At 40.7% G+C, this 25,659-nt stretch overlaps 1 protein-coding gene across 4 annotated transcripts in view; it reads right to left on the bottom strand.

Annotated features, from left to right (window-relative positions):
* JPH1 (junctophilin 1) overlaps window positions 1-25,659 on the bottom strand; it is a 77,163-nt gene that overhangs the window by 13,239 nt on the left and 38,265 nt on the right. For all 4 annotated transcript variants that reach the window (XM_012735353.3, XM_012735355.3, XM_012735354.3 and 1 more), the window contains exon 3: window positions 5,399-5,517. In XM_012735353.3, the coding sequence (XP_012590807.2) occupies window positions 5,399-5,517 (119 nt within the window). The remainder of the gene's footprint in view (window positions 1-5,398; window positions 5,518-25,659) is intronic.

Raw genomic sequence — 25,659 nt, 5'->3', positions numbered from 1 at the left:
TTAAAAAAAAAATCCTAGCTTTATTATGCATTCAAAAAATGGCTGGGTAAGGGCATAAATGCACTGCCAAGCAGCGGCTCTTACACTTACTACCCATCAGAAGTGTCTGGGGTGTTATGCTCAGATTTTGATTTAGTAAGTATGAACTAACGCCTAGAAATATCAATGCTTAACAAATGCTCCAGGTGATTCTAACATACCCGGTGTTACAGGCATTTGAAAGAGTGTAAGACATATGTTGCCTAGAGGTGGACATAATGCCAACCTTACATGACTACATCCAGTTTGGAAACGGTTCCAACAAGACGCAGTCAGATGAGGACTGGCCAGCTAAATGAGGCTATATAGTTGGATTTTCCAGAGTAACATTAAATGCTTTTTAAACAAGACATTTAATATAATGCAGAAGACAGAAGTTTTTCCTGGACTATTTTCTCTTGGAAGGTACATGTTGTGCCTTCTACTTGTTCTGCGTAGTAACGTGTGTCAGCACTGCAAAGCCAGCAACATAAAGTTGATGAGATGCAGCAATTCACTAAATAGACTAGTCAGAATATTGCCAGGCAGGGAAATTATGACAAGTGTTGATAGTTGTTGCAGCCAGCATTTTCATCTGTTTTTATAGACAGTATCTATGAATCCCAAGGGATTCCCACCCTTCACACCCTCCACGAGATTTATACTGGGAAGAAGTCAGATACAGATCACCTGCTCACCAATAAGCCACAAAATACAAAACACTGAAGGGTTACGTGTTACAGTTGGCGCAAAGACCCCGAACAGATATGGCAGATGGTAGCAGCAGGGTATCTAGCTAACTCTTCAGAGGTGAGCCTGGGTGGGCTGGCTACAGGCAGGAGCACCATGAAGATTCCCTAAACCAAATGTCTACAAGGTCAGTGCCAACATCAAATGCTTTGTAGTAACAGCAGCAGTCATTAAATACAAATGAGACATACTCTATGGAGATCGTCAATCAGTGAGAAAGGATCAGACAGAGAGTCTACAGAGATTACATAACTAGTAGCTGGATCACTTGTGTGTTCTGCATGGAGAGAATGCTCCTTTTTCCATAGGACGCCACAGTCCCATCTGTACCAACACCCCAATTTCTGAGAGCACAGCCTTAGGGCCCTGGGTCTGCGAGCTGTGGGGTGTCCATTCCAGTACCTAGCCCATGTCAGGCACTCAACACACGTTTGTGAAACTGATTATACTGGAATGAGTTAGTGGTATGAGCAACCAGCAAACTTATGAATTATCAATTTCATGGCAACTAGTGGATTATTCATTTGCCTTTTTTTTAATAAAAAAATTTATTCAGAATTTTGACTTTGGAAGGTGACCTTAGAAGTGATCTATTCCAGGATGTTTCCCTTTTCTTAACCAAAAATACTACATATTAATAGTAGCCACAGACAATTATGTAATGAAGATATACCTTGATTTCTAAAGAACTTCTACTTCATACCAGAAATGCAAGCTTAGTTAGCAGTGGTTCATAATAGCCGACAGATTTCACTTTCACCCTCAATAATTCCCACATTGAGTGTGTGAGCACACTCACGCTTGCACAGGAAGACAAAGCTTGCTGGGGGTGGTGCCCAAGGGAAGCAGGCTGGCCACCTCCCAAAGTACTAAATTCACCACATTCTAGGGCAGTGTTTCAATTTCTTTAACCCGTGGTCAGCCCTGCCCCCACCGATAAATATAAAAATTTTACATCCTACTTAGTATCACTTGAAATAAAAATAAAGTATCTTGACTGAAAGGAAATTGAAAGAGTGGGACAAAGAGCCAGATATACAGTCTTCCAATCGTCCTCCCCCTGTGCCCCATCCCTCCCACGTCCTTGGTGGTCACCCTCCAAGCTCTTAGGTCAGCCTTGCTGGCTTAGCAACCTGATGTTTTGAAGCAGAGCTATTCCTTGGGGCAGACTCACGTTACCAAAGCTCCCAAGGCTGATGTACAACACCAGGGGTTTGCTGGCTTACAACGAGCAATGTAAACGTCACATAGGTCAAAAGATTCACACTGATACCACCAGGATGTGCTCTCCCTATTGGCAGACCTCCACGGAAAGCTCAACCAAAATTAGAAAGCTACTGGTGAACATGGAATTGGGACAGGCAGCATGAGATGAATCAAATATCTAATGGCATCAAGCTGGGCTAGCCTGATGCGTCCATTTCCCGAGTCAGGATGATCCTGCCAATAAAGCCATACACCACTGGCTACAGTTCCCTGCATCCTTCCCCATAATAAAAACATCCTTGCCAGTGTGGCAGCAATACCCAAGGTTTTGGCTCAGGCTTCTCCTCCTCTGGACAGTGTTGGGATGGACACTGCCAATTTTTGCCTCTGTGACTCTGTTTTTTCTGTATTTCCTTGGGTAACCAATTCTTTCTTTAGATACTTTCATCACTCAATCAGGTTACAGGCAACTCTTGCAGTTCTTAAAGCCATGCTAACACTTCAGATCACTTGACCCATCTCTGTGTAGTATCGGGGACTACTTTTCAGGGCAATCTTATAAGTTCTTGGAGGGATGACCCACTGTGTCACTCCCACTAATGGCAATTTAGTTTTCTGTACATGTACACAATTATTCACAAGCATCAATTTGTATGCTTATTATTTGAGCATTGAGTGACAAAGCCATCCCAAATGGCTATATTTTTTCCTTTTTTTTTTTTTTTAACTGAACTGTAGAATGATAGTTTCAAACTAAAGGCATACGATTTAACTAAGATGGTAAATATGTGAAAATACTGCCAGCTCCTAAAAAGAGGTAATTTGCCATGAAAGTGTTCAAAATGTTAGTTATGACAGGCATCCTTTATCCCAGGGTTAACGACTTCTACGCACGACACATGGATCCCAAACAGTGCAAACTTTTGTATCTGAGATATGTAAACTAAATGAGCAGCCTGGCTTAGAAGAAGTACTTGAAAGCCCTTTTAGAAAGTGGCTATCCGATTTGATCACCCTGTAACTGCAGAATGGAAAGCATGAGTTATGTCCCCTGAGAAGATCAATAATACCCAGTAGAGAACAGGCTTTCTATACAGCTGCTGAAGGAAGTGTTGGCTGTGGGTCAAAGGGGCTTGCAGCCTTCCCCCTTAGCTCTGGTCTCAAACAGACAGACCCACCCACTGTCCTATCAGGCTACTGTGTGATGTATTCACTATTGATGGTCAACTTGCTTATATGAAGCTGTGTTCACCACGGAAGGGTGGGATTACATTTTCCCACAATATTTTTTTCCCCCTCAAATGCTTTTACACCATAAAAGGCTTTTAGAACCATTCAGTCTGGGAAACTGAGATGACCTTTCATATCATTTACCTCTTGGGTAACACCTAATAGAAACCTAGAGGGACCCCATTCCCCAATGGAATTAACAGAATCTAGGAATTACCATCTGCAGACAACAATAGTAAGTCTGTTTGCTTTCAAAGCAGTTCGAGCCCACGGTCTCCTGACTGCTCAGCTTCTTCCCAGTGGCAGTACTGCTGGGGAGCACAGGACAGTCCCTCTCGGGGGTGGGGTTGGGGTGGCTGAACTCTATCCCCAGCTCTCAGACCCTGCAACAGCTAATTTGCCAATGCACTTAGGTACCGGGGAAGTGTGAATTCATTTCATATCATAAGAGGGTTTATTCCTACCAGAGATCACTGCAAAAAATGGAAAGGTTCCTTTTCTTAACAAAATATACATACATATTTAAATGATTTAAATTGTACCCAGAGATTTAAAAAAGATGCACGTGAAAGAAAACACCCATTATCAGTGGTTGCCTTCCTTGGACTTGAACTCTTAGAGAAGTCATGCTGTGACAATAGTATCTATCATTCAGCAACCAGACTGGGTCCCTCCCCAGCCTTTCTCTTATAAAAACTGAGTCTTCTAAATCTGGCCTTTTACTGTCTTCTATCTTTGCACGACACAGCCCTCCCCGCCTACCCTAAAAATCTCTAGATCATTTCTTTCTCATTCCTTTATATTATAGCTAAGTTTCTAGCTTTTCTATACATCTTGCTATTTTGTTCACTTTGACTTACCTTGTTCTTTAGGAATCAGTGATGCCCTGTGGGTTCCAATACTGTATCCCCTTTCATGGGAACCAAACACGAACTGATACCTATATTGTGTAGGGTGCTGAGCTAGAGACAGGGCTCGAGTTATACAGCTTGCTTTAATAAAAACCAACATGGTAAAATTCTTTACCATGAAAATATAAATTCTGATAGTTAGAAATTGAGAACAATTTATTTTTTTCTCTTCACCTGGAAATCTGTTGATTCCCTAAACAACCACTAGAAAGATGTTTGTATAGTGATAGAAAACATATAAAAAGGGTGCCTTTTTGAAATTCAAAACAAAACACCAGTATACCACAGGAAGAGTTAGAAACAGTCTACTAGGAAACTATTAGCAAGTAAATTAAATATTTAAACCTACTGCAAGTATTTGTGGATTGCTATTTTATAACACTTAAGAGGCAGATGATTGAGATCGATTCTTTTTGAGGTTGTTACTTTCATTTCTTCCATCGTGCCCTGCAGCATTTTCCTCTTAATCTTTGCAGATTAGTCTTTCAGTGGTACATTGCTTTACCTCCTAACCCCAATCCTTTGAGCATTAGTTCAGGTACAGTAACAAAAAATAGTCCCTATCCTTATTGGCTCTTCTTTTACTGCTAAAACTAATGTTATAGATGCCTCTGAATTTGGGGGGTATTTGTTACAGGATCTATAATTGTCACTAGCAGAATTTTTTAGAATCAGCTACATCTTTCAGATCTTGTCTTATTTACTGCTATTGTCTTATTTACTGCTATCAGCTCAGTCTGTTGGTCGTATGCAGCTGGGGCTGAGGGAGCAGGAAGGAGGATACGCTGGGGTTTACCCTAAATCTCCAGTGCTGATACTCTGAGTTCAGGTGATAGTTTTTACTATAGGTTGAACATCCCCAATCCAAAATCACAGACAGGACAACGCTGCAAGTGGAAAATTTCACACCTGACCTCCTGTGACAGGTTACAGTCAAAACTTTGTTTCATGCACAAAATTATTAAAAATCTTGTATGAAATCACCTTCAGGCCCTGTGTATAAGGTGTATAGGAAACATAAATGAATCTCATGTTTAGACGTGGATCCCCTCCCTAAGTATCTATTATTACACATATGTAAATATGCGAAAATCTGAAAAAATCTGAAACCCGAGACACTTCTGGTTCCAAGCATCTCTGATGTGGAATACTCAACCTGCACATGTGCTCCCGCTTGTTTCTGTGGGATTGCTGGGGTTCAAAAGGCGTTCAAAGGAAAAAGGAAATAAAAGGAAACGCAAGCCAGTGCTCCTACCCCTCCCACGCAAGGAGGTGTATTTTACCTGGTTGGTAGAAATCAGGCGACAGCTCCCTGGCCACAGCTCTCGCGATGTCGCACTCCTGGCGGGCAGCCAGCGCTGCCTGGTCGGCGGCGTCGGCTTTTGCTCTGGCGTGTGCAGTCCTGCGCGGGGCACAAAGGGGTGAGTCAGCAAAGGCAGCACCCTATCAATTACACATGGACAAGCAAATTGTGATCTGGGAAAAGAAATGGTAATCATGATCATGGCCCGACATCCGCAAGAGCAGGTTTTAGAGTCATGTTGCTGTGAGATTTCAATGAAGATACCATAGGTAAAACTTTCTGTAAATTGCCTCAGTTCTTCTTCAAAGGGAAATGCAAAGCATAAGCAGGGTCTATGTAGCCTGATGCTAAAGTATGGTTTTCAAAACCTACTGGATCAAATCTCCTGTAGACTTGGGTTGGCACTTCCCTTGAAACTATGCAGACTAGAATTAGAGCATGTGAATTAACAGAGTGTTCACGACTTTATTCCTATGGTACAATCAATGTAAGAATTTGATGAAGAGGCTGGGCGCGGTGGCTCACACCTGTAATGCTAGCACTCTCGGAGGCCGAGGCAGGAGGATCGCTGAAGGTCAGGAGTTCGAGACCAGCCTGAGCAAGAGCGAGACCCCCATCTCTACTAAAAAAACAGAAAGAAATTAATTGGCCAACTAAATATATATAGAAAAATTAGCTGGGCATGGTGCCGTGTGCCTGTAGTCCCAGCTACCTGGGAGGCTGAGGCAGAAGGATTGCTTGAGCCCAGCAGTTTGAGGTTGTTGTGAGCTAGGTTGATGCCACGGCATTCTAGCCTGGGCAACAGAGTGAGACTCTGACTCAAAAAAAAAAAAAAGAATTTGATGAAGAAAGGTCTGCCCAGTGGTATGCTGGTAAAGTGGCTCTTTGGCAAAAAAAAAAAAAAGAAAAAGAAAAAAAAGATTTAGCAAAACTGTTATCGTATTGGTAGCGTTTACTGATTTCCACGGCGTAGGTAGTCCCACCTTGGCCAATTCAGGCCACCAGCCCGATGCCATTGGATGTGTAGTTGGGAAGAGACGTACACTCTTGCCTCTCATCAGTAAAGCTGACCGTGGGGCTGCTCTCAGAATGTGCTCAAGAGGGTTACATTGAGGAGTCCCTTTAGTTGACTGTAAGCATGTTTCTTACATGAACCAAAAAGGACAGAATGGGGCAGAGCTGGCAAGGACAAAATGGACCTCTCAATCTTCCATCTCCCCCCGGCCAACCTCATGCACAGAAACTTCTTATCTTTCCAGAGAACTCGGGCTACAGACAAGGAGGTAGGGAAAAGAATGGGGCCTCTTGTGGCCAGAGAGGAGACCGAATGTCTACCAGCCCGAGAAGAGAGAACTCTGGGGCATCCACTTCCAAAGGGGACCTTGGAATTGTGCAGTTAGTCTTTAGATGATGATCTTGGGCACCTATTTCTTTGTAAACTTTCTATTACATTAGCACCAGGTAGGGCTATAGATAACTAGTAGTGGAAGCATAACGAAAGTCTGAAAGAGGTGCTCTGTCCGTATTTCAGAGACAACAAGGGAGAGGAGAAGTTGGGCAAAGGCACAGTGCTCTTCCGGGAGAACACAGGAGCAGCAGCTGGAGGCAGCCAGCAGAGGGACTAGACTGCAGGGAATGTGGGGTGTGGGTCTCACCTAGACCAGGGGCCAAATGGCAGGAAGCCCCCCCTTCTCACATTACTTTCTCCAACCACCACCTCTCATCCTATGTGCTCACTGGGCCCCTTTACCCTCCTATTTAGGACTTAGCTGAGGCTGGAGGTTTGATATCCTGGAATGTAAACTTCGTGAACATTGGCACTCCTTATTTTGGTCATCCACTATAATTCCAAAGTGTAGAATGCTACATGGCACATAGTATTTATCAAGGGACCACTTTATGAATAAAGGAATGAATGATACTTCCTTAGGAACAGCTGGGTAGTTACTTAAAAATGAATGGAACAACAAAACTACAGAGACAGTAAAAAGATCAGGTAGTGGCCCAGGGTTCAGGGTGCAAATGGGAAAGGGATGACTAGGTGGAACACGGGTTGTATTAAGGGGAGTGAACTTATTTTGTATGATCCTGTAGTGGGGGATCCATGATATCACCCATTTGTCCAAACCCACAGAATATATGACACAAAGAGTGAACCGTGATTCAAACTAAGGACATTAATACTAACGAGTTGCCATTAGTGCATCAGTTGTACCAAATGCACCCACAAGTGCAAGATGTTCACGAGGGCACTGCGTGTGCGCATGAGGTGAGGAGAGAAGGCATACGGGAGCTCTCTGTACTTCCTGCTCAATTTTTCTGATAACTTAAAACTGGTCCCCAAAAAAGTCTATTAATTAAGAATGAGTGGATCAACTTCCAGTCGTCAAAGCTGTATGTCTAAATCGTGGAGGATGTTTTAGATTACCTTTGTTTGTAGAGTATCATGAAAGATGAAATGGGAACAAAATTAGGAGGGATAAGCACACATTCCCCCAACAAGTGGCTGCAGTACCAACCCCCACCTGGGCACCGTCACTGACCCGTGACAGGTGATGCGTTAGTCCTGTGTGTCACGCCTGAGAATTAACGGATGCCCTCTGTTAGTGTTCTTTCAGTTTCTCAGAATCTCAACTCATTTTTTTTCCCACAATGATTTTTTCCCCATTTTGTCTGCTATTCTTAGCTAGAGCCTAATTATGTCTAGGTCTCATAATTAATGAAGCCATGAGGGTATAGCTGTGCCGCCTTATAATGTATTCTGCTAGCCCTTCAATGATATACATTTACAGAACTCAGGCACAGACAGCTTATTCTGATGCAATCACAACACACCACTGTATAGTCAAAGAAAATGGTAGCACCACCTCCACCACTTTTTACAACATGCTAAACTGGAGAACAGATAAATACAGCTTAACATTTCTGCAAATATATTTTGCATCAGTGAAGCCTCACTTGCAACTTTAGCACTTAACCCTTTGCTTTGCCACTTGATCTTTCCTGTGAGACCAAACAGGCAGGGAGGACCTTTCTATGTGGCCCAGCTCTGTGGGTCAGTGCTACTGCACGGCTGGCCAGATGGGTCAAAACTAAATTCCAACCTGAATCCAGAGGTCTGCTTAAAAGCTTTCAGTAGCCCTGGAACTGGTAACGAGAAGTGGGAGAGGACAGGAACCCACTTTGCTGTTAACACCAGCTGATGTGGCTAAGGCCACTGGCATGTCTAGATTTCCCCCAGAAATAATCTGGACTTGCCTCTGGCTCATGTTAGTGAATTCATGTGATCAAATCCCAGGCTCAGTTCCAGAGCAACACACGACCCTTTAATCAGCCAACTGGTAAGACATGCTATTGTTCCCGGGTTGGGGGGGATCAGCTAAAACTACTCAGAGTAGAGGCCCTGCCGTTGCAGCTGGTCACGTGGAAAATGTGTGCACACCAAAGGGACATATGTGCTCAAGAAGCCGTTCATTTACTCATAAGACTGTTGACATTTACAGGTTTTCAGACCTTCAAGAGTCTCCAAATGCCATTATCACATATGCTTTCTCCCATCATATGCGGTCAAAAGTAACTGAAAAGCAACTTCTTTATGTTAAGCATCAGCTGTTGACTTCCTTTTAGGGCTCTATTTTTACAAATAAACAAAAGTTTTAACTTGTGGGGAGTTACAAGGTATGGGTAGAGACATCACAGCAAGGCTGAGCCACAGACACCCACCCGGGCAGCTGGTTAAGCTCACTGAGCAGCTAAGCGACTCCCTCCTGGACACAAGCTCTGAAAAGGTCAACTGTGACCAGCTGCAGCAGTAAATGTGGAATTTCTGTACACTAGGTATCGCCTGTACTTAAAAACTTAATGACAAATTATTTTTCTCATCAGCCGTTTCATGAGTATCTGAGTTTTCCTTAATGACTGAAATAGTGTTTTATGAGCTCTCAAGTAACCTTAGAAGAAAATAATCTAGTTTCCCCAATTTTTCTTAAACATATAATGCTTTTACAAAAAGCATATTCAACCTTACATTGAACATGCTCAGCACATGTTCCTCCTGCTAACGGACACACAAGTCCCTGAGATGTCTGTCCCAACTCTGACCTTCAATCTTTTATACACCTGTCAACTGACACAGCTGATAAAGATTTTAATCTAGAATGGACAATGATTCTGCTGAAGGTAAAGCGCTATTTCTACTTTTTAATATATTCTCTTCCTGATAATAAACTGCTTCAAAGTTATGCTTATTTTGATGTCTTTTAAAATTTCTGGCATATTAGGTCAAAGGTAGTTGACTGATCTGATTTTTAAAAGTCGATGGCAGAGATAATCAATTTGGTTCAGGAGCTGTACCTGTGATTTGCTTTGGCACCCAAGTATTTAAAGAAACCTATGAGAAAAAACTTAAAAATAAGAGCAATTGGCACATGACAACCCAAGTCTTGGTTGATGGCAACGCCATTCTTGCAGTTGCTCAAGCCAAAACCCCTTGAATCATCCATCCCTTGATACCTCACGTTTTCTCGCACGCCCCCTCTACCGTCAGCAAATCCAGGTGGCACCACATTCGAAATACATGCCCCATCCGACTCCTTGCTCCCTGGTCATGTCGCTGTCCTCTCACCAGGGATAGCACAGAGGCAGAACTGACCTCTCTGCTCCCATCCATCCTTCCGCCTGCCATTCTGTTTCCCCTCTGGTTCTCTTGAAATTGCCTGAAGATAACCCAAACTTGTTTCCTGGGTTATGGCATGATGGGTAAGAAAATGCAAAACAGATGACCCGTTAGCCTTCCTTTTGGACTGTGACATTACTCATTTATGAGAGACCTAGATTCGAGAAAAGCAATTATCTTGTGCAGACAGCTGTATCCCTTTTTAAGAAGAAATCGGTCTGTTAAAAGCAAGGAATACTCTTGATAGGGACAAGAATCAACTGGCTCCACAGATTTCAGTTACCTGAGATTTCTAAGTTACCTGCACCTAGTAAGAAATGGGTCTTTCAATCTTGATTTGGTTCTCTGTAAAGACCAACTCCGGTCAGGCATGGTGGCTCATGCCTGTAATCCTAGCACTCTGGGAGGCTGAGGTGGGAGGATCCCTTGAGCTCAGGAGTTCAAGACCAGCCTGAGCAAGACCAAGATCCTGTTTCTACTAAAAATAGAAAAATTAGCAAGGTGTGGTAGGGCTGTAGTTTAAAACAAGTTATGTCATCAGCAAATAGTTGTTCTTTTCACCAATGTAGCAGTTCATGTCTTCCTTTTTTCTAAAAGTGCTATCAAGTTATTTATATATAAAATGTAAACTAAGGGGCCAGATTTTGGGATTTGGTATTTTAAGGGCCCAAACTTTTGCAGAGGTATTACACAGGCTTTGAAAGCATTAATAGCCAGGGACCAGGCAAGGCCAGTCTGAAAGAGAAATAATTCTGTCAATGACATAAAAAGTTAAACCACATTACTGTATCACACAAATAAATGCCTTCACAGATTCATAGGGAGACAGGAGGAGCCAAGAGTTGTATAAAGAATGTTTACGTACCTTTTGTAAAATGCTATCCATTTTGGGGACACTGTCCGGTTTATAAAGATCTAGGTGATACATTCCTCTTAGAGTTTAGTGCCAGAAAAAATTTGGCTTCTGATGATTAATTGGTGTGCTTCCTTGTATCCTACAACGTGAACTACATAATCTATGGTTTCTCTTTTTGTTAAGGCTACCTGGCAACTTGTAGTAAAACTATCCTCAACTTTTGTGCATAATTTTCTTCAACCATATGGCTTTAACTCTATATTCCCAATATCAGGAACGCAACTGTCTATATGATTCCTCATAGTGCCCTGAAAATACTTTTTGGAAACTGGCAGGATATTTAAACAAGCAAAAAAACCAATTCCTGGATCAACAAGCTCTTGTAATAAGTTTTCTGAACTCTAGTCCTTACAGTGTGCATGTATGTAAAAACATGGGCATAGGACAGTCTATTATTTGCCCTCCTTTTATCTGATTTTTTTCTATAACCAGAACATTTTTAAGCTTGGAAAATAAGTCCTCATTCTTAAATACTTTATAGACTTTATTTCCTAACACTTGATCAAAAACTTAATAAGCTTAAAGGCTATATTCTCTGGATAGACCAGGCCCAAGGCACATTTCTAATCCTTGATTGGAATATGCCAAATAATTTGTTATTCTACTTTATTTTGAGCTTTATAAAATTTATCTAAGATTTACCTTCCCATATTATTTATGCATTGAGAAAAATATGATGTAAAAATGTTTAAGAGATGTTTTATTTTTGAAATAATTTTTGGAAAAAAATCTCTTATAATCAGGGTCATTCTCAACTTCAAAAACACTACCATTAAATAAGATCAAAATTTCTCTGTAAAACATAATCACCTGCCACCCACTGAATGGGAGAAAATGTTTACAAATCATATATCTGATAAGGTGTTAGTATCCAGAATATATAAAGAACTCCTACACTTCAACAACAAAACAACCTGATTAAAAAATGGGCAAAGGACTTGAAAAGACATTCAGCATCATTAATTATAAGGGAAATGCAAATCAAAACCACAATGAAATAATACTACCTCACACCCAGTAGGATGGCTACTATCAAAAAATCAGAGAACAGCAAGTGTTAGCAAGGATATGGAGAAACTGGAACCCTTGTGCACTGCTAGTGCAAATGTAAAATGGTGCAGCTACTGTGGAAAATAGAATGGTGGGTCCTCAAAAAATTAAAAATAGAATTATCACATGACCCACCAATTCTACTTCTGGGTATACACCCCAAAGAATTGAAAGCAGGGTCTCAAAGTAATATTTGTACACCCATGTTCATAGCAGCACTGTTTACAATAGCCAAAAGTTTAGAAGCAACCCAAGTGTCAATGAATGAACAAAATGTATCACACATTTTATATGTCGTATATATTATTCAGCCTTAAAAAGCAAATTGTGACACATACCCCAACACGGATGGACTTTGAAGACATTATGCTAAGTAGAATAAGCCAGACACAAAAAGACAAATATTACATGAGGCACCTATAGTCAAATTCATAGAGACAGAAATGGGGATTACTAGGGGGAGGGGGAATGGAGAGTTACGGGTCAATGCATATGGAGTGTTAGTTTAGCGAAATGAAAATGTTCTGGAGATTGGCTGTACAACAATGTGGATGTACTCACTGAACTGTACACATAAAAATGGTCACGATGGTAAATTATATGTTATGTATATTTCATACCAACTAACTAGTATTTACAGAGTATCCCATGTGTCAGAGTAAGTAGGAAAAAAAACAAAGGTTGGGCTCTCAGTTGAGAAGTTGCTGCACTAATTCCAGACGTGCTAAGAACCTAATGAAGGAAACAGCCATAACATAAAGGAATAACTGATGGGCATTTTAAGAAAAGAAGCGTCAGAACTTTGAAACACGTGGGCAGGCTTGTGTCTGTTTTGATAGCTTTTAGCATAGAGGCTGTCTTCAACAAATATTAGTAGAATAGATAAACAGGTAAAGAGGAGAGAAACACAAGATAACCCCCAAATTTCTAACTCGGTGTCCAGATGGATGGCCTCATGGTAGTCTGAAGCTAATGACAAATTCAGTTTTAGACAAGTAGGAATTTCCATGACATAGGCATTTATAGTTAGAAATAAAGGGCTGCAATGCAAATGAAAGGCGTAGATTCTAAACAGAAGTGTGGATATTGTGATCACAGAAGATGAGTTCAACAAAAGGCGGATGAACCCTCACGAAATAAGTGAGTCCAAAAAACAACCGAGGATGGGCCACACATGTGCCCTGGGGACTCTGTGGAGGAAGAAGCCACGGGAACTAAGAGGCAGTCACGTACAGGTGGAAGGCAAACTTCTACTAGAACTTGTTCAGAATTCTTGTTCTTAGATAAATCTCATATTCCTTTTAGCAGGTAAGTGGGCCAGGTCCAAATTTGTCTTTCCTATAAGGCAGGTGCACTCTTCTCAGCCTGATGGGCTGAGTTATGTGCAGTCGCTGGAACAAGTGCAGTTAGAATCTGAGAGGGGAGTGGTCTGTCCATCCCGCCATGGTGAGGCCTGGGTGAAGGTTGCTGAATTGGCTAAGGACCTCTGAGAGGCAGCTGTAATAAGGAGGCCACTGCAGAAGCCACACTGAAGGGAGCCCGTGAGGAAGCGGGCAGAGGAAGGGGAGGAAGCAGGTGTGGGCCACATGCTGGAGACTTTTGACCCAGAAAGGAAGGAGGAAATTTGGACAGTAACCAGAAGGATTAGCTGGGCCAAGGGAAAAGACATTTTACTCATATTTTAAGAAAATGAGAGCTGACCCTGTTGGAAAGTAGGAAGGAAGATGCTTAGAGAACAGGAGAAAATGTAGCAGCTCTGAAAAAGTGACAATTGTTGCAGTCAGGTCCTGGATGAGGTGAAAGAAAGGAAATGGGAAAAACATAAAAGAACAGCGATGAGTGGACCCAATGTTTTGAGGATCCTTCAAGTTTTAGGATCCTAAGCTTCAAAGAGACCTAGAGTGTTGTGGGCTTTGGAACCAGACAGACCTGGGTTCCCACCAGTCTGTCACATATTCACTGTGTCACCTTAGTCGCAATTTCCTTACCTGTAAAATGGGGACAATGTTACCTTGTAGAGTTGCTCTGGGATCAGAATGGATTTATGCTAACTTGAAGGACTTATGCTAACTTAGGGTACTTAGGAGATACATGCCCACTGTTAGTCTTCTGGAATTATGGACTGATAGGGAGAAGCTGGGGTTTTTAAAGGGAAGAAGGTAAAGATTTGGAATCAACACTTTATAAAAGTTCTATATAATGGAAGAAAGAAACATTAGAACCTATTTCTCTAGCAGGGCTCTCTTTTCTGAGAGAAGAGGAGAAGGTAAGAGGTGGCCCAGATGCAGAAGCAGGGGCATGGAGCGTGATGTAACCCATCGCAGAGTTTTGGGTAGGAGAGAAGTATATTAGCCAACAGTAGTCTTTGGACTAGATGAAATAGAAAGGTTTAAGTTAGGATTGACTAAAACATTACTTGGACCAAGTTATTTTAAAATGGATATATATTCTATAAAATGATATTAGATACAGTGAAGACTTTGTTGTTGTTGTTGTTTGTTTGTTTTTAGCACTTTAACATATATCTGGATGTTCCTGAGAAGAACTTTGCAATCTTCAGAACCTGGGAAGACCTTATGGGTAACAGTGGGAATTACCATATCAATGCAGTTGTTATTTCTACATCAGTGTTGTTATGCTACAATGGTCCATTAAGGGTACAAATTGAAGTCTGACTAAGAGTTAGAGCCATTCCAGACTACATAATGGTTGAAACACATGATGGCAGCTAGCGGTATTCAACTGAATGATAAACTGACTGAATGATCACACTATAAACTGATCTAATCTCTTAACAGATGGAAATGTCCATGAAACGCACACTCTGTGGTGTGTAAATTATCCCATTTTATAAATACACATTTTTAAAAAAATTAAGGAAATACTATTACTCCTTACAAACGGCATACATCTTTTAGAATTCCTCTTTGAACTCATAGTTGAAAACATTCTCTTAGGTAACAAGACATCCATTTTCCACCTTATAGTATCTAAAACAGCTCTCTAGAAATCCCAAATCTGCCAGTTTACCACTTCACTTTGTCCTTTCTTGATATGCCTAAGCAGTGAGCAATATAGGGATCTATTCCTCTACGGGGCCTTTGAAGCTGAACAGTGTGAACACGGATTTGCTGGGGCTGGCTACACAAAACCACCTTGCAACATTTTAAGCTCTACCATCATCAAGGTACACACTGCAAGTTGCAGAGTTTATGAGAGAACTGTTTGTGAGGAATGCTGAAACATTAGGGGAATAGTTATTTTCTTGGCAAAATAATTTTACTCACTTCATGTTTCCTTGTAGGAACTACAGTTCTGTTACTCCATTTATTTCACAACTAGTTGGTGACAAGGAATCCTTCAATAGTTCAACTAAGAAGCCCACGTATTTTTACTCTAAATCTTCAGCCTTTTGCTGGGACAGATATTGCAGACAATACTATAACAGGCACCAGGGTGTACGCTCTGATTTATGTTAACCCTCGGGTTTTGCTCTTGAAATTTCTGCTTTACCAGACATACTAAAAACACAGTTCGAACCAAAAGAGCCTCTGAGAATCCACATGGTCCCTCCTAGTGGCCAATTACTTTTCCTCCTCTAGAGATCTGAGACTCAGAGAAACTAAGGAACACACTGAAAGTCACACAGCTAATGAATGGGTGGAACCCAGATCTCTTAACCTTTAGGACAAAGACTGTTGACTATGTTGTGAGACCCGTTTTACCATCTTCCAGATTTTACTTTAGCCAATGTTCAGTTATTTAATTATTTCATCTTCTAGTTATAAAATTCCCTGCTATAAAAATTCATTCATATCTATAGTTTTTCTTATATTCATGCTTTCTCTTTGAGTCTGTTATTGCTCTCCTTATTTCTCCATTTAACCTTTAATTTTAACAGATTTACGACTCCTAATGAAAAATGCAAATTTTGAGCTTGCTTCTCCTACATATATTTTTTAAAACAAGTTTTGGCTGACTTCCAAATGAAATAACACAGCTTAGGAAACATGTTACTAAAGACGCTAGGACAGATTTGGTTTTCATCAAGGTTATTCTTTAAGCAGGAACATTTTTAGGTGGTGTTAAAAATACTACAGATTTCATCTAACTCATAGTTGCTTTCCCCAAATCACCAAATTAGTAATTAACGCCTCCAAGTTTAAAAGGAAATATCAGAAGATCATCTAGTTCTTCCTGAATTCTTAAAAAGTTTTCTTCTTTCTCCTCATGAGAATCTCAAGAAAATTGTTTTGAGTTTACCTATTTTCAACATTTGCTGTGTTAAACTGAGACATTTTTCATCCTAGTACTCAACATATAAACAGCTTATCCAAGGACACCGAGCAAAAGGGAAACAGAAACAAATATATAAACCAAGGCAACTGGTTTTCTGTTTAGTACCTTTAAATAAAAGTATTGATAACACTTTGTAAAAAAAAAAAAATAACACTTGGTACAATTTGGAGGACAGTAGCGGTTATGAAGATGAATGCACGTACATCGAGATGAAAATGTTTACTTCTTCATTAGAAATGGTGGTAGAAATGCAAGTCAGGATTCAAACCAACTAACTAGAAGAATCATGTTAAGCTCTAGGGCTCAAATATTAGATTGTTAGTGAACTGCTCCAATGTTTACGCACTAGTGATACTTGTAACAGGAGCCTGCTGTCTGCCCATGTATCTTCTCTAGACACATTTTGATGAGCTATTAACCTTTATCTTCCTGGTAGGATTAATTGATGGGCCTAGGATGCCACAGCTGTAGGTAGGATGGACGAACTCCTGCTGAGAAATGCAGGGCCTCCCTTCCTGGACTCCACTCCTTAGTGACAGATGCTTTAACTTGAATGGAACTACTCCTCACCAATCTGAGATTCAGACCAAGTCCAAAGAATCTCAAAAATTATTCTAGGCACAATGGGAATGCTGCACATCCCCCAAACAAGGGGGAAAATCAGGATGTCATTGCCAGTGAGGCAAAGATTTCTCTTAAGAGAATTCAGAATCTACTGACACCATCTTGTAACCGTGGGAAAGTCAGACTGGATTCCAGAGGGGTAGGAAGAGTTACCCTGCCAAGACCCCCAAGCCTGCCTCTGCAATTGTTGAGGGCTGTCCAGCATTAGTATTAAGCTCCAGGGCCTTACCTGCTGCTTTGCTGGTATCTAATGGCTGCTCTCGTGGGCTTCTCCAGGTTTGCCCCAGAGCATCAAACTATACCTTCCAAGTTAGCTTTGCTCAGTGTGCTAAGTTTTAGCCAGGGATAGAAGTACTGGAACTAGTTCTTCCTGCCTTTTCAATGCAATCATACTAGTCTTCTGAAATGACAACAGACTTGGCAACAAAAGCATGTGCCCTTGTCTTTCAGACTGGCTCCACCCTACCTGAAGCACGAATGTGAAAAGTCCCCTCGAATTTAAGGTGGGCCACCATAGAGCCAAGAGAGGCTTTCTAGGATTCTGGTGGAAACTCGTAAAACATGTTTCAAATTTTGGATTTAAACGCTGCTGCAATGGATACGATGGAAGATACGACTTTCATTCTGTGCTTTGCTTTGGGCATGAGTAAAACGGGGACACAGAAAGTCCTTTCGTAGTTTCATATGAAGCCCCCGTAGGTTAACCTGAAAGCATGAGGGCTGTCAAGTAAAGAGTCAATCGTGTCTGCACGTGGACAGGACTGCTTCTGCCAATGAGGAATTAGAACACCCTGGAAAATAGCATTCATTCTGCAGAGTGAGGAGGAGAGTTAAGAAGCATCTTTCCATCCAAGACTGGGAGCAGGAGACAGCGCACGGAAGCACAAGGCGGGGAGCTGCTTGCTGCTGGCCACTGTGCTGCCAGGAGCTCTTACTACCTTTCCGAAGGTCCCACTGTTCCTTGTCTACCTGCTGACACTTCCGCAGGTTTTGAACTCACGTTTCCTAAAATAACCTCCCTTGGCCTCTCTCTCCTGACATTTTTTCATTGCCTTCTGAATTCCCATTTCATGATCAACTACTACTATTTTCGAACTCCTGACTTTGAGCCGATCCACCCGCCTCAGCCTCCCAGAGTGCTAGGATTACAGGCGTAAGCCACCGCCCAGCCAACTACTACTATTTTCTACTTCAAACCAAACCTTAATATACTTAATGATTATCTACAAGGATCTAGAAATGCTATTACATTACTTGCTACTTTGGGCTCCCAGGTAATTGTGCCTAATTCTAAACAGCACGCTCACTTCCCCCACCCCTTATTATATACATTGCACACATCCTCATCCTGCTCCAACCCCTCTGCAAGTGCTAGGGGTGAAATGAGAGGGTCTTTCCCCTTAAACCTCTCTCTGCAAGATGATCACTGCTGGCAACAGTCAATTATAAATATGAAATTTCTCTGTGATGTTTCTCCAAGAGGTCACCGTGACAATAGCTCAAAGAATGATCTTGTATGACAGAGGAAATGAAAAATGTTTTGATACTGGTCAGAGAGAGATGCCTCTGTTGTACCCTGAGCTCTGAAGTACCATAACAAGTCACAAGTGACATGTTCTAATATGAAAAATAGCTTCTTACAAGTTACTTGTTAAAATATCTTTTCCAGGGTGCTGGCATGATTCCAGAAAACAGCTTGTCTACCTTGGTTGTAAAAGTCCGAAATTCATTTTTGAAGTGAAACCTTTTCTATTCTAAATATAATGGCAAGACTTGGAATATCTTTAAAATCTGCCTTGTAATCTTAGAATTAACTGTCAGTTTAACCACATCAATTGTAACTGTCAATTTAAATGTAAGATGAAGAATTCCTTGTAACGTTAAAAATTTCTAAAGAAGTACTAAATGCTTGGTAGATTTAATCTGTCAGTGAATTTCAAGAGAAGAATATGTAAGTATTTGTAAATATATAATCCGCACATTTTTAATATGTGTACATTATATTTGATCAAAAGATTACATCTATACCAATAAATGTTAACCACTATTGTAAATATCTGAATGTTTTTTGTTTTCATTTGGGGCAAATACATAACTGTACTTATTATCCTATTTTTTGGTTTTGTTGAGTCCCAGGGAATATAATAGAGTTGGAATAAAGGAAAACTAAAAAAAAAAAAAAAAAGGAAAAAGAAAAAAGTAATTAATTAAAAAACAAACAAAAAAACTTCAGGAATGAAGAGTTTAGCCGCAATATTAGATAAAACTCTTATGCTGACTACTAACATTGCCTTGGTAACCAGTTAAGTCAGGGTTGCTCAAATTTTTAAATTATAATTTCATTATGTACAGAGCCAGGCTCCTTTGTCAAATAAGGCTTTACTGCAGGGCTGGTATGTAATTCAATTTGTAGCTTACAAATGTCTCCTATGCCTAGAAAACCTAATTGCAATGGGACTGTCCTTGACTCTTGATAAGAAATCATTAACTAGAATTCGGTAACCAGATTTTATTTTTAAAATAATATAGCACATTTTAGTCAGTTTTTAAAAATAACCTTCCAAGCTTCTGAGTGTTTTAACCAGTCTTCCCTTTTATGCTCTGAGAACCGACGTTGACCTGAAATTTAAGTTATGAAGCAGGATCCCACGGCGTCCTACCTTCTGCTGTTATTCGAGCCTGGACAACCTCTCCCCAAAGCCCATTTTTCCCGTCCCTTAGCCATCTCCTGGCAAGGAGCCCCACTCCCTGCCATTTGCCACTTGTTCTGGTCTATTTTAATTCTGGGCAAGTTGTGGTAGTAGGCTATATTTAAATTGGCCTGCTCTGTGAAGAAACACGGTAAATGCACGTGGCACCTTTTCCCTTTTTGGCATAATCCAATTGTGCTTTGGCTCGGAATCAAGCTGTGTGAGATTCTGCATCATCCACACTGGCTTGACTCCCACTCCCCACTTCCCAGGTGTTTACCGCCCACAGGTGGGGCAGTGGGGGTCTTCTGGGAGGGATGGGCCGTGGCAGGGACCCATGGGGCAGTCTGCCCCGAACTTAAAGAGTAAATCAAGAAACATGAGCAATAATGAAAGGAAAAGTAAGGATGCTTTCTGGCTACAGCTGAGCACTGCTGGAATATTTATAGAATAATTTTTCAAAGACCAATTTCCAGATATGAATTTTGTAAGATATAATACATCTGTTGAAGGAACTTAAGGGAAACGACGTGCACATAAAAAGCCAACTTTCTCAAGTTTCTGAGCTTTTAGAAGAAGACATTCTAAGAAACATTTGGCTCTAACCTGTCCCTCTCCTCTCCTCTACCCTCTGTTGTCACTTGTTTATACATTTCTGTGCTAGACAGAGGATGTACATTCTTACCTGGAGTTATATTGTTGCTTCAAGAAGAAAAACAGGTCAGAAATATGCCCTAATCATTAAAAGTTAAACAAAACGTAAAAAGCACCTTTCTAGAGAACAGTTTCTGAGTTCTTGTAAACTTTCACAGTTAAGCTAACCTAAAGCCAGAATTCCTTCTCTATCACGAAGAATCAAAACACAGTTAACTTTTAAGGAAATATTTTACAAATGTAGGAATTTTTCCTACAGACCTTAATGCATGTGACGCTGAGATTGGTATCATAATATTGCCAGCTCATTTTGCTGGCAGTGGAATTAAAATCCAGCCTAGTTAAATTATATGATCATATTCACCTAGCAGGTCTAGAGGAGTTTAAGTATAGAAACCGGGGTTTCTGCCTATTTACTTTTGAAATGTTTACTCTGACTGCCTGGGCTATGAGAATTTTCCTGCTGCCAGCCAGGTTTCTACTTGATTTTTTGCTAAATAAACTTTACTACTCAAGCAAGAAGTACTTAGCAGACTGGGCTTTTGTTTTCTGGAATAAGCAGGAAAACCATCTTAGAAACGTGTTAAAAAAATTCTTTCCCCACTTAGATTAGTCAATTACTATGAAGCCATTTTTAAATGTCCAGAACAAAGGAGGGGCCATTAGTAGACTATTTGGTTACATGTAGTTAGGGATACAGACTTTCAAACTTATCCACATGGTAGCAAAACAGAGATGAAGAAAATGGATCAAAACAGAGATGTCTGTTTTTACTGGAGGACACACAAATAAATGTTACTGAATATAATTATGCTTTGAATATCATGACAACATGACTCAAAATAAATCTCATTTTACCCTTAGTGCTCTGAGCTTTCAGAGAGCTAATTCCAAATTTCAGTAAACAAGATGACATCTTCTCTCCTGAATGTATTCCCAGCTCCCTAATATTTTTTTAGGTAAGAAAATTATCTAAGGTCTTCCAAGATTTCCTTTTCTTTTTCTAAGACATTGGCCAAGCTCATTCTTAAAGGCAACATGACATGAAAAATGTGAGAGACTCTTCTACCCTAACTCTGTATAACTGCACTTAGCAATAATTCATGTTTTTACTAGTCTGGATTAAGAACCTGCCACAGAAGGTAACTACAGCTACATCACAATAGATAATGGGAGCCTGATGTCCCTAAAGGAACTTCAAATCCTGTAATGTAACTATTCTAGGAGTCATTGGGATTTTCCTCACAGAATAAGGATATCAAGTGGGCTCCTCCCCATTCCCTGCCCTGGGAACAGGGACAGAGAAAAGGTTTCGAGTCTTCTTTCTTAGGTCAGAATCGAAACAAGGAGACAGAGACCAAATCTAGCCTTAAAAAAAACAATCTAAATGATTACTATTAGAGGTTTTAAAGATATATTTTAATAATTCCTAATTATTAGTTCAAATTTTATTATATTGTGTGCTTCCCTGTAACTATTATCAACACACATACAGATCATAAATGCTCCGAGATAAAAATGGACAGAAGGGTTTATGGGTCATTATTTCTAGGAGTGATAGTATAAAGGAGAAATTAAGAGAAATTATACACTTCTTAAGGAGGCCAGGAGAAGAGCTCACATTGAACAGACAAAACCATAGGTGTTGGGAGCCAGACAAAAGGGGCACAGGACAAATCTCTGGGTTTTTAGGGGAAAGGGGTGAAAGGAGGGGACAGGTCCCAGATGTCTACACTAGTCATAGGCCTGTGCTCCACTAATCCTGAGCAACAGGCTAATTGGAAGCCATGAAGGTAGGAGCAGGGAGATGACCTATGAACTCTGCCCTCTGTGACCTGGAGGTCAGCGCCTGCCTCTGGTCTGTATGTGGCAGTAACAGGACAATATACAAGGGAGAGCCACAGAATCTTCAATGACTTGCCACCTATAAAATATTACCATTGGAAAAATATGAACACCTAAGCGAGTAATATTGACAATGATGTAATTACTGTTAACATTTACTGAGTGCTTATATGTATGTCGGGTTTAACTTGCATTATCTAAGAACTTTTCATACTATATCTCCTGTAATCCACCCTGGGCTACTAGCTAGTGGGTGATGGGAGCTAGTTTGAATTGAAGATAAGAATTACGAGCGTACACTGCCCCCCAGCCAAGCTGTAGGTTTTTCCTGTGGTGGTCTTTCTTTCCATTCTGTCTGTGAATACTTGGTTTTCTCATCATCTAAATTAATAAAAGATGAACATTCTCTTCCAGATGATTTTTAAAATTTTTCTTAAATTAACACATATCTTTCTCCTTATTGTATGAGTTGATTCTCGTATAATAACAACCTTAGAGACAAACAACTTTCAGCGTAAATAAGACCATAGTGGACTATATCAAGCATCAAGTGATTACTAGCTGCACTAGCTCTGCAAATTGATTTCACTTCAAGATAAGGAATTTACTAAGTTGCAAGATCTCCCTTAGACCCTCGTAGGATGCTCAGGTGCTGTCAGTGTTGTTCTCTTTTGCTAGGGTCCCAGCAGGTGATCACACAGGCCAAACCTTCTACAGCAGGCACTTCATGCTCTTGGGGTGGCACATGAAGCTTTCTGCCTGCAAGGCCACCCTGAGGCCATCCTTGCCATCCCATCCCGTGCTGTGCTCCTGTCGTCTGGAGGCTCTGACTGTTCCCTCCCCACCTACCGCCCTCGGCATGTCCTTAGGTGTCTTGGCACCTGTGATATTTGGCATTGAAAACCCAGCTACCTCAATCCATAGCATATTGTTACAACCACAGCACAAATGCAATCCTTGGATTAGGTTAGCATGATGGAAATTCCACAGTCTCCCTGGACTTGCTCTACAGATGTAGACGCATTTAGGATTTACAGACTCTAACTGTGCCAGACTAAAATTACCTCTTACATCACGCTGGAACCCACTCAAAGTCAAGTTTCTTGCCGTTTGTGTCTAATCCATTCCGACGGTGGTTGAGAGCATGCGCTCTAGCAGCAGACAGCTTGGATGTGAACTGGCTCTCACCACTCACTAGCCTGTAACCCAGGGCAGGTCACTTGGCTTCACTATGGCTCAGTTTCTTCCTCTGTGAAATGTGACTAGTGGTAGAACCCACCTTTCAGGGCTCCACGAGGCTCCGGGACAACACATGGAAAGCCCTAACAACAGATGGTGCCAAGCTGGGCACAGAACACACACTCAACAGCACAGAGAATGTTTACCCATTTCATTAAGTAACTTAAAAATTTACTAAGTTTCTAAATAAGTAAAATATGCACATGGCTCAAAAATATATTAAAAAAATAATGGAAAATACTAACCCCGCCACAGCTAAGCACCAGTGTTTCTTTTTAACAAGAGGATTTTGCCAGAGTTTGAGTATATACAAGAAAACATGAATATAAAATCCTATTTCCCATTTCTAAACAAAAGGAAGCAATATATACACTTCTGTACCTTTGTGTTAAAAAAAAAAATGCAACCAGCTGGAAGACCTGGATTTGGGTCTTGTTCTGCTTTTTTGCAAGCTGTGCAACCCTGGGTGGATGATTTAAGAGTCTCAGAGGTGTGGAATTGGCACTGTCAACATGTCTGTTGTGGGAATATGATGAGGTATGTGTGCAAAGAGCTTTATAAATTGTTAAGACAGACAGACAGACACCCGGACACAGCATTATTACCAATTAGATGCCACCACCCACGAAGGTCACTCTTTCTACTCTGGAAATGCCACTATGTGGATGTGGAGGACATAAAGTCCCTATTTCTGCCTCAGTATCTGTCTGGCCAAAGGACTCTCCTTGTCTAGGTTCAACAAGGGTCTCTAGCTCTTGAGGAACAAGGACCTGGTCTGGTGTGGGGTGCACTCTGGGCTTTAGTTCGACCTTGTTCAAGGTTTCTAACACGGATACAGTTTCTTTGGGAGCTGATCTAACATTCTGTCCCCAGTAATTTTTACCTGACACTAGGCTTAAGGTTTGAAAACAAACGAGGTAAGTTATGAGGGAGAGCAGAAGGTGACACCAAAGACTTCCCGGCAGTTTTCACTTCCTCAGAAGCAATGCAACATGGTCAGTCCCTTAAAATCATGGCTGCGGCCCAGACCCCGCTAGATCCTGACTCCTTTGGGGTCTGAGCACTGGTTGGGTGAGGAGCAGCTCTGCATGGAAGTTTAAGAGATTTGGTTTCTTCTGCTGCTGAGTCCTTACTATTTATGACCAGAGGCCTCTCACCTATTGTGATGTATTAGTTTCCTCATCAGTAAAATTAAGGGGTTAGGATTAGAACCATTCTAAATCAGTTCTTGTAAGAAAATTTAACATATTATCTCCTCCCAATATATTAATAAAAGCAGATGAAAATGCCTATGTTCTGGCTTACAGGTAACCATCGCTTCCCTCTGCCTGGCAACAGCCCTTCAATAATAAAACCACTGGAAACCTGAAGGGTCCTAAAGTTCCCTTCAACTTAACTATTCAATAATTACAGTAGCTATACTTTTATTTCTAGGGAAATTCATTTATTGTGTATAAATACAAACTAGACCCCATTTTATTTTTTCTCTTAAAGATGACAGTCTTCTTAATAAATGTGAAGAATTATTTTGCTTTGGTAAATGAAGTTACAGGTATCAGATTCAAGTAGGGAGAGGCAAATATACCATCTTACTAAAATATTCCATCATTCGAATGATAAAAACATTTTTTTCCCAAATTATTCAAATATTTTATTTATTTTTTCTTTTTTTATTTCAGCATAATATGGGGGTACACATGTTTACGTTACATATATTGCCTTTGCCCCACTCAAGTCAGAGCTTCAAGCATGTCCATCCCCCAGAGATAAAAACCTTAAGTAATGGCCTGTACACCGAAATCAAATAACCTGTGGTAAGTCACAAAGTTATATGTATTTTGTAACTGTAGATTGAACAGTCTAGCACTTAAGGATTAATAGTTGATTATAAATGGATCTCTAAATGCTAGCCATAGTCTTTAAATATCCCATAAATTGCTAATTAAACCCAGAATTATTAAGCATTACATCAACATATTTTCAAAAATCTGGAAACAGAAATCTCAGGGATCATTTAGTTCCCACTCATTTATGTAGATCAGGAAGTGAAGTCTAGAGCAGTTAAAGTTAATACTACCCCCATCCATACACATAATGTCTGCATCATATGTGGACAATATATGTAAAATGACATGGGCATTATGACCTTAACCTACTCGGTTCCGGCACCCATGGTGACAGCACGCGTGGTAGGAGGCAGCATAACAGACCCTTACAGGATGCTAAGTACAAATATCCCTAATGGCGTG

Source organism: Microcebus murinus, chromosome 7 (assembly GCF_040939455.1).
Source record: "Microcebus murinus isolate Inina chromosome 7, M.murinus_Inina_mat1.0, whole genome shotgun sequence".
Taxonomy (NCBI): Eukaryota; Metazoa; Chordata; class Mammalia; order Primates; family Cheirogaleidae; genus Microcebus; species Microcebus murinus.
The sequence above is the reverse complement of the archived record's forward strand: the minus strand, read 5'-3'. Positions and strand labels throughout refer to the sequence as shown.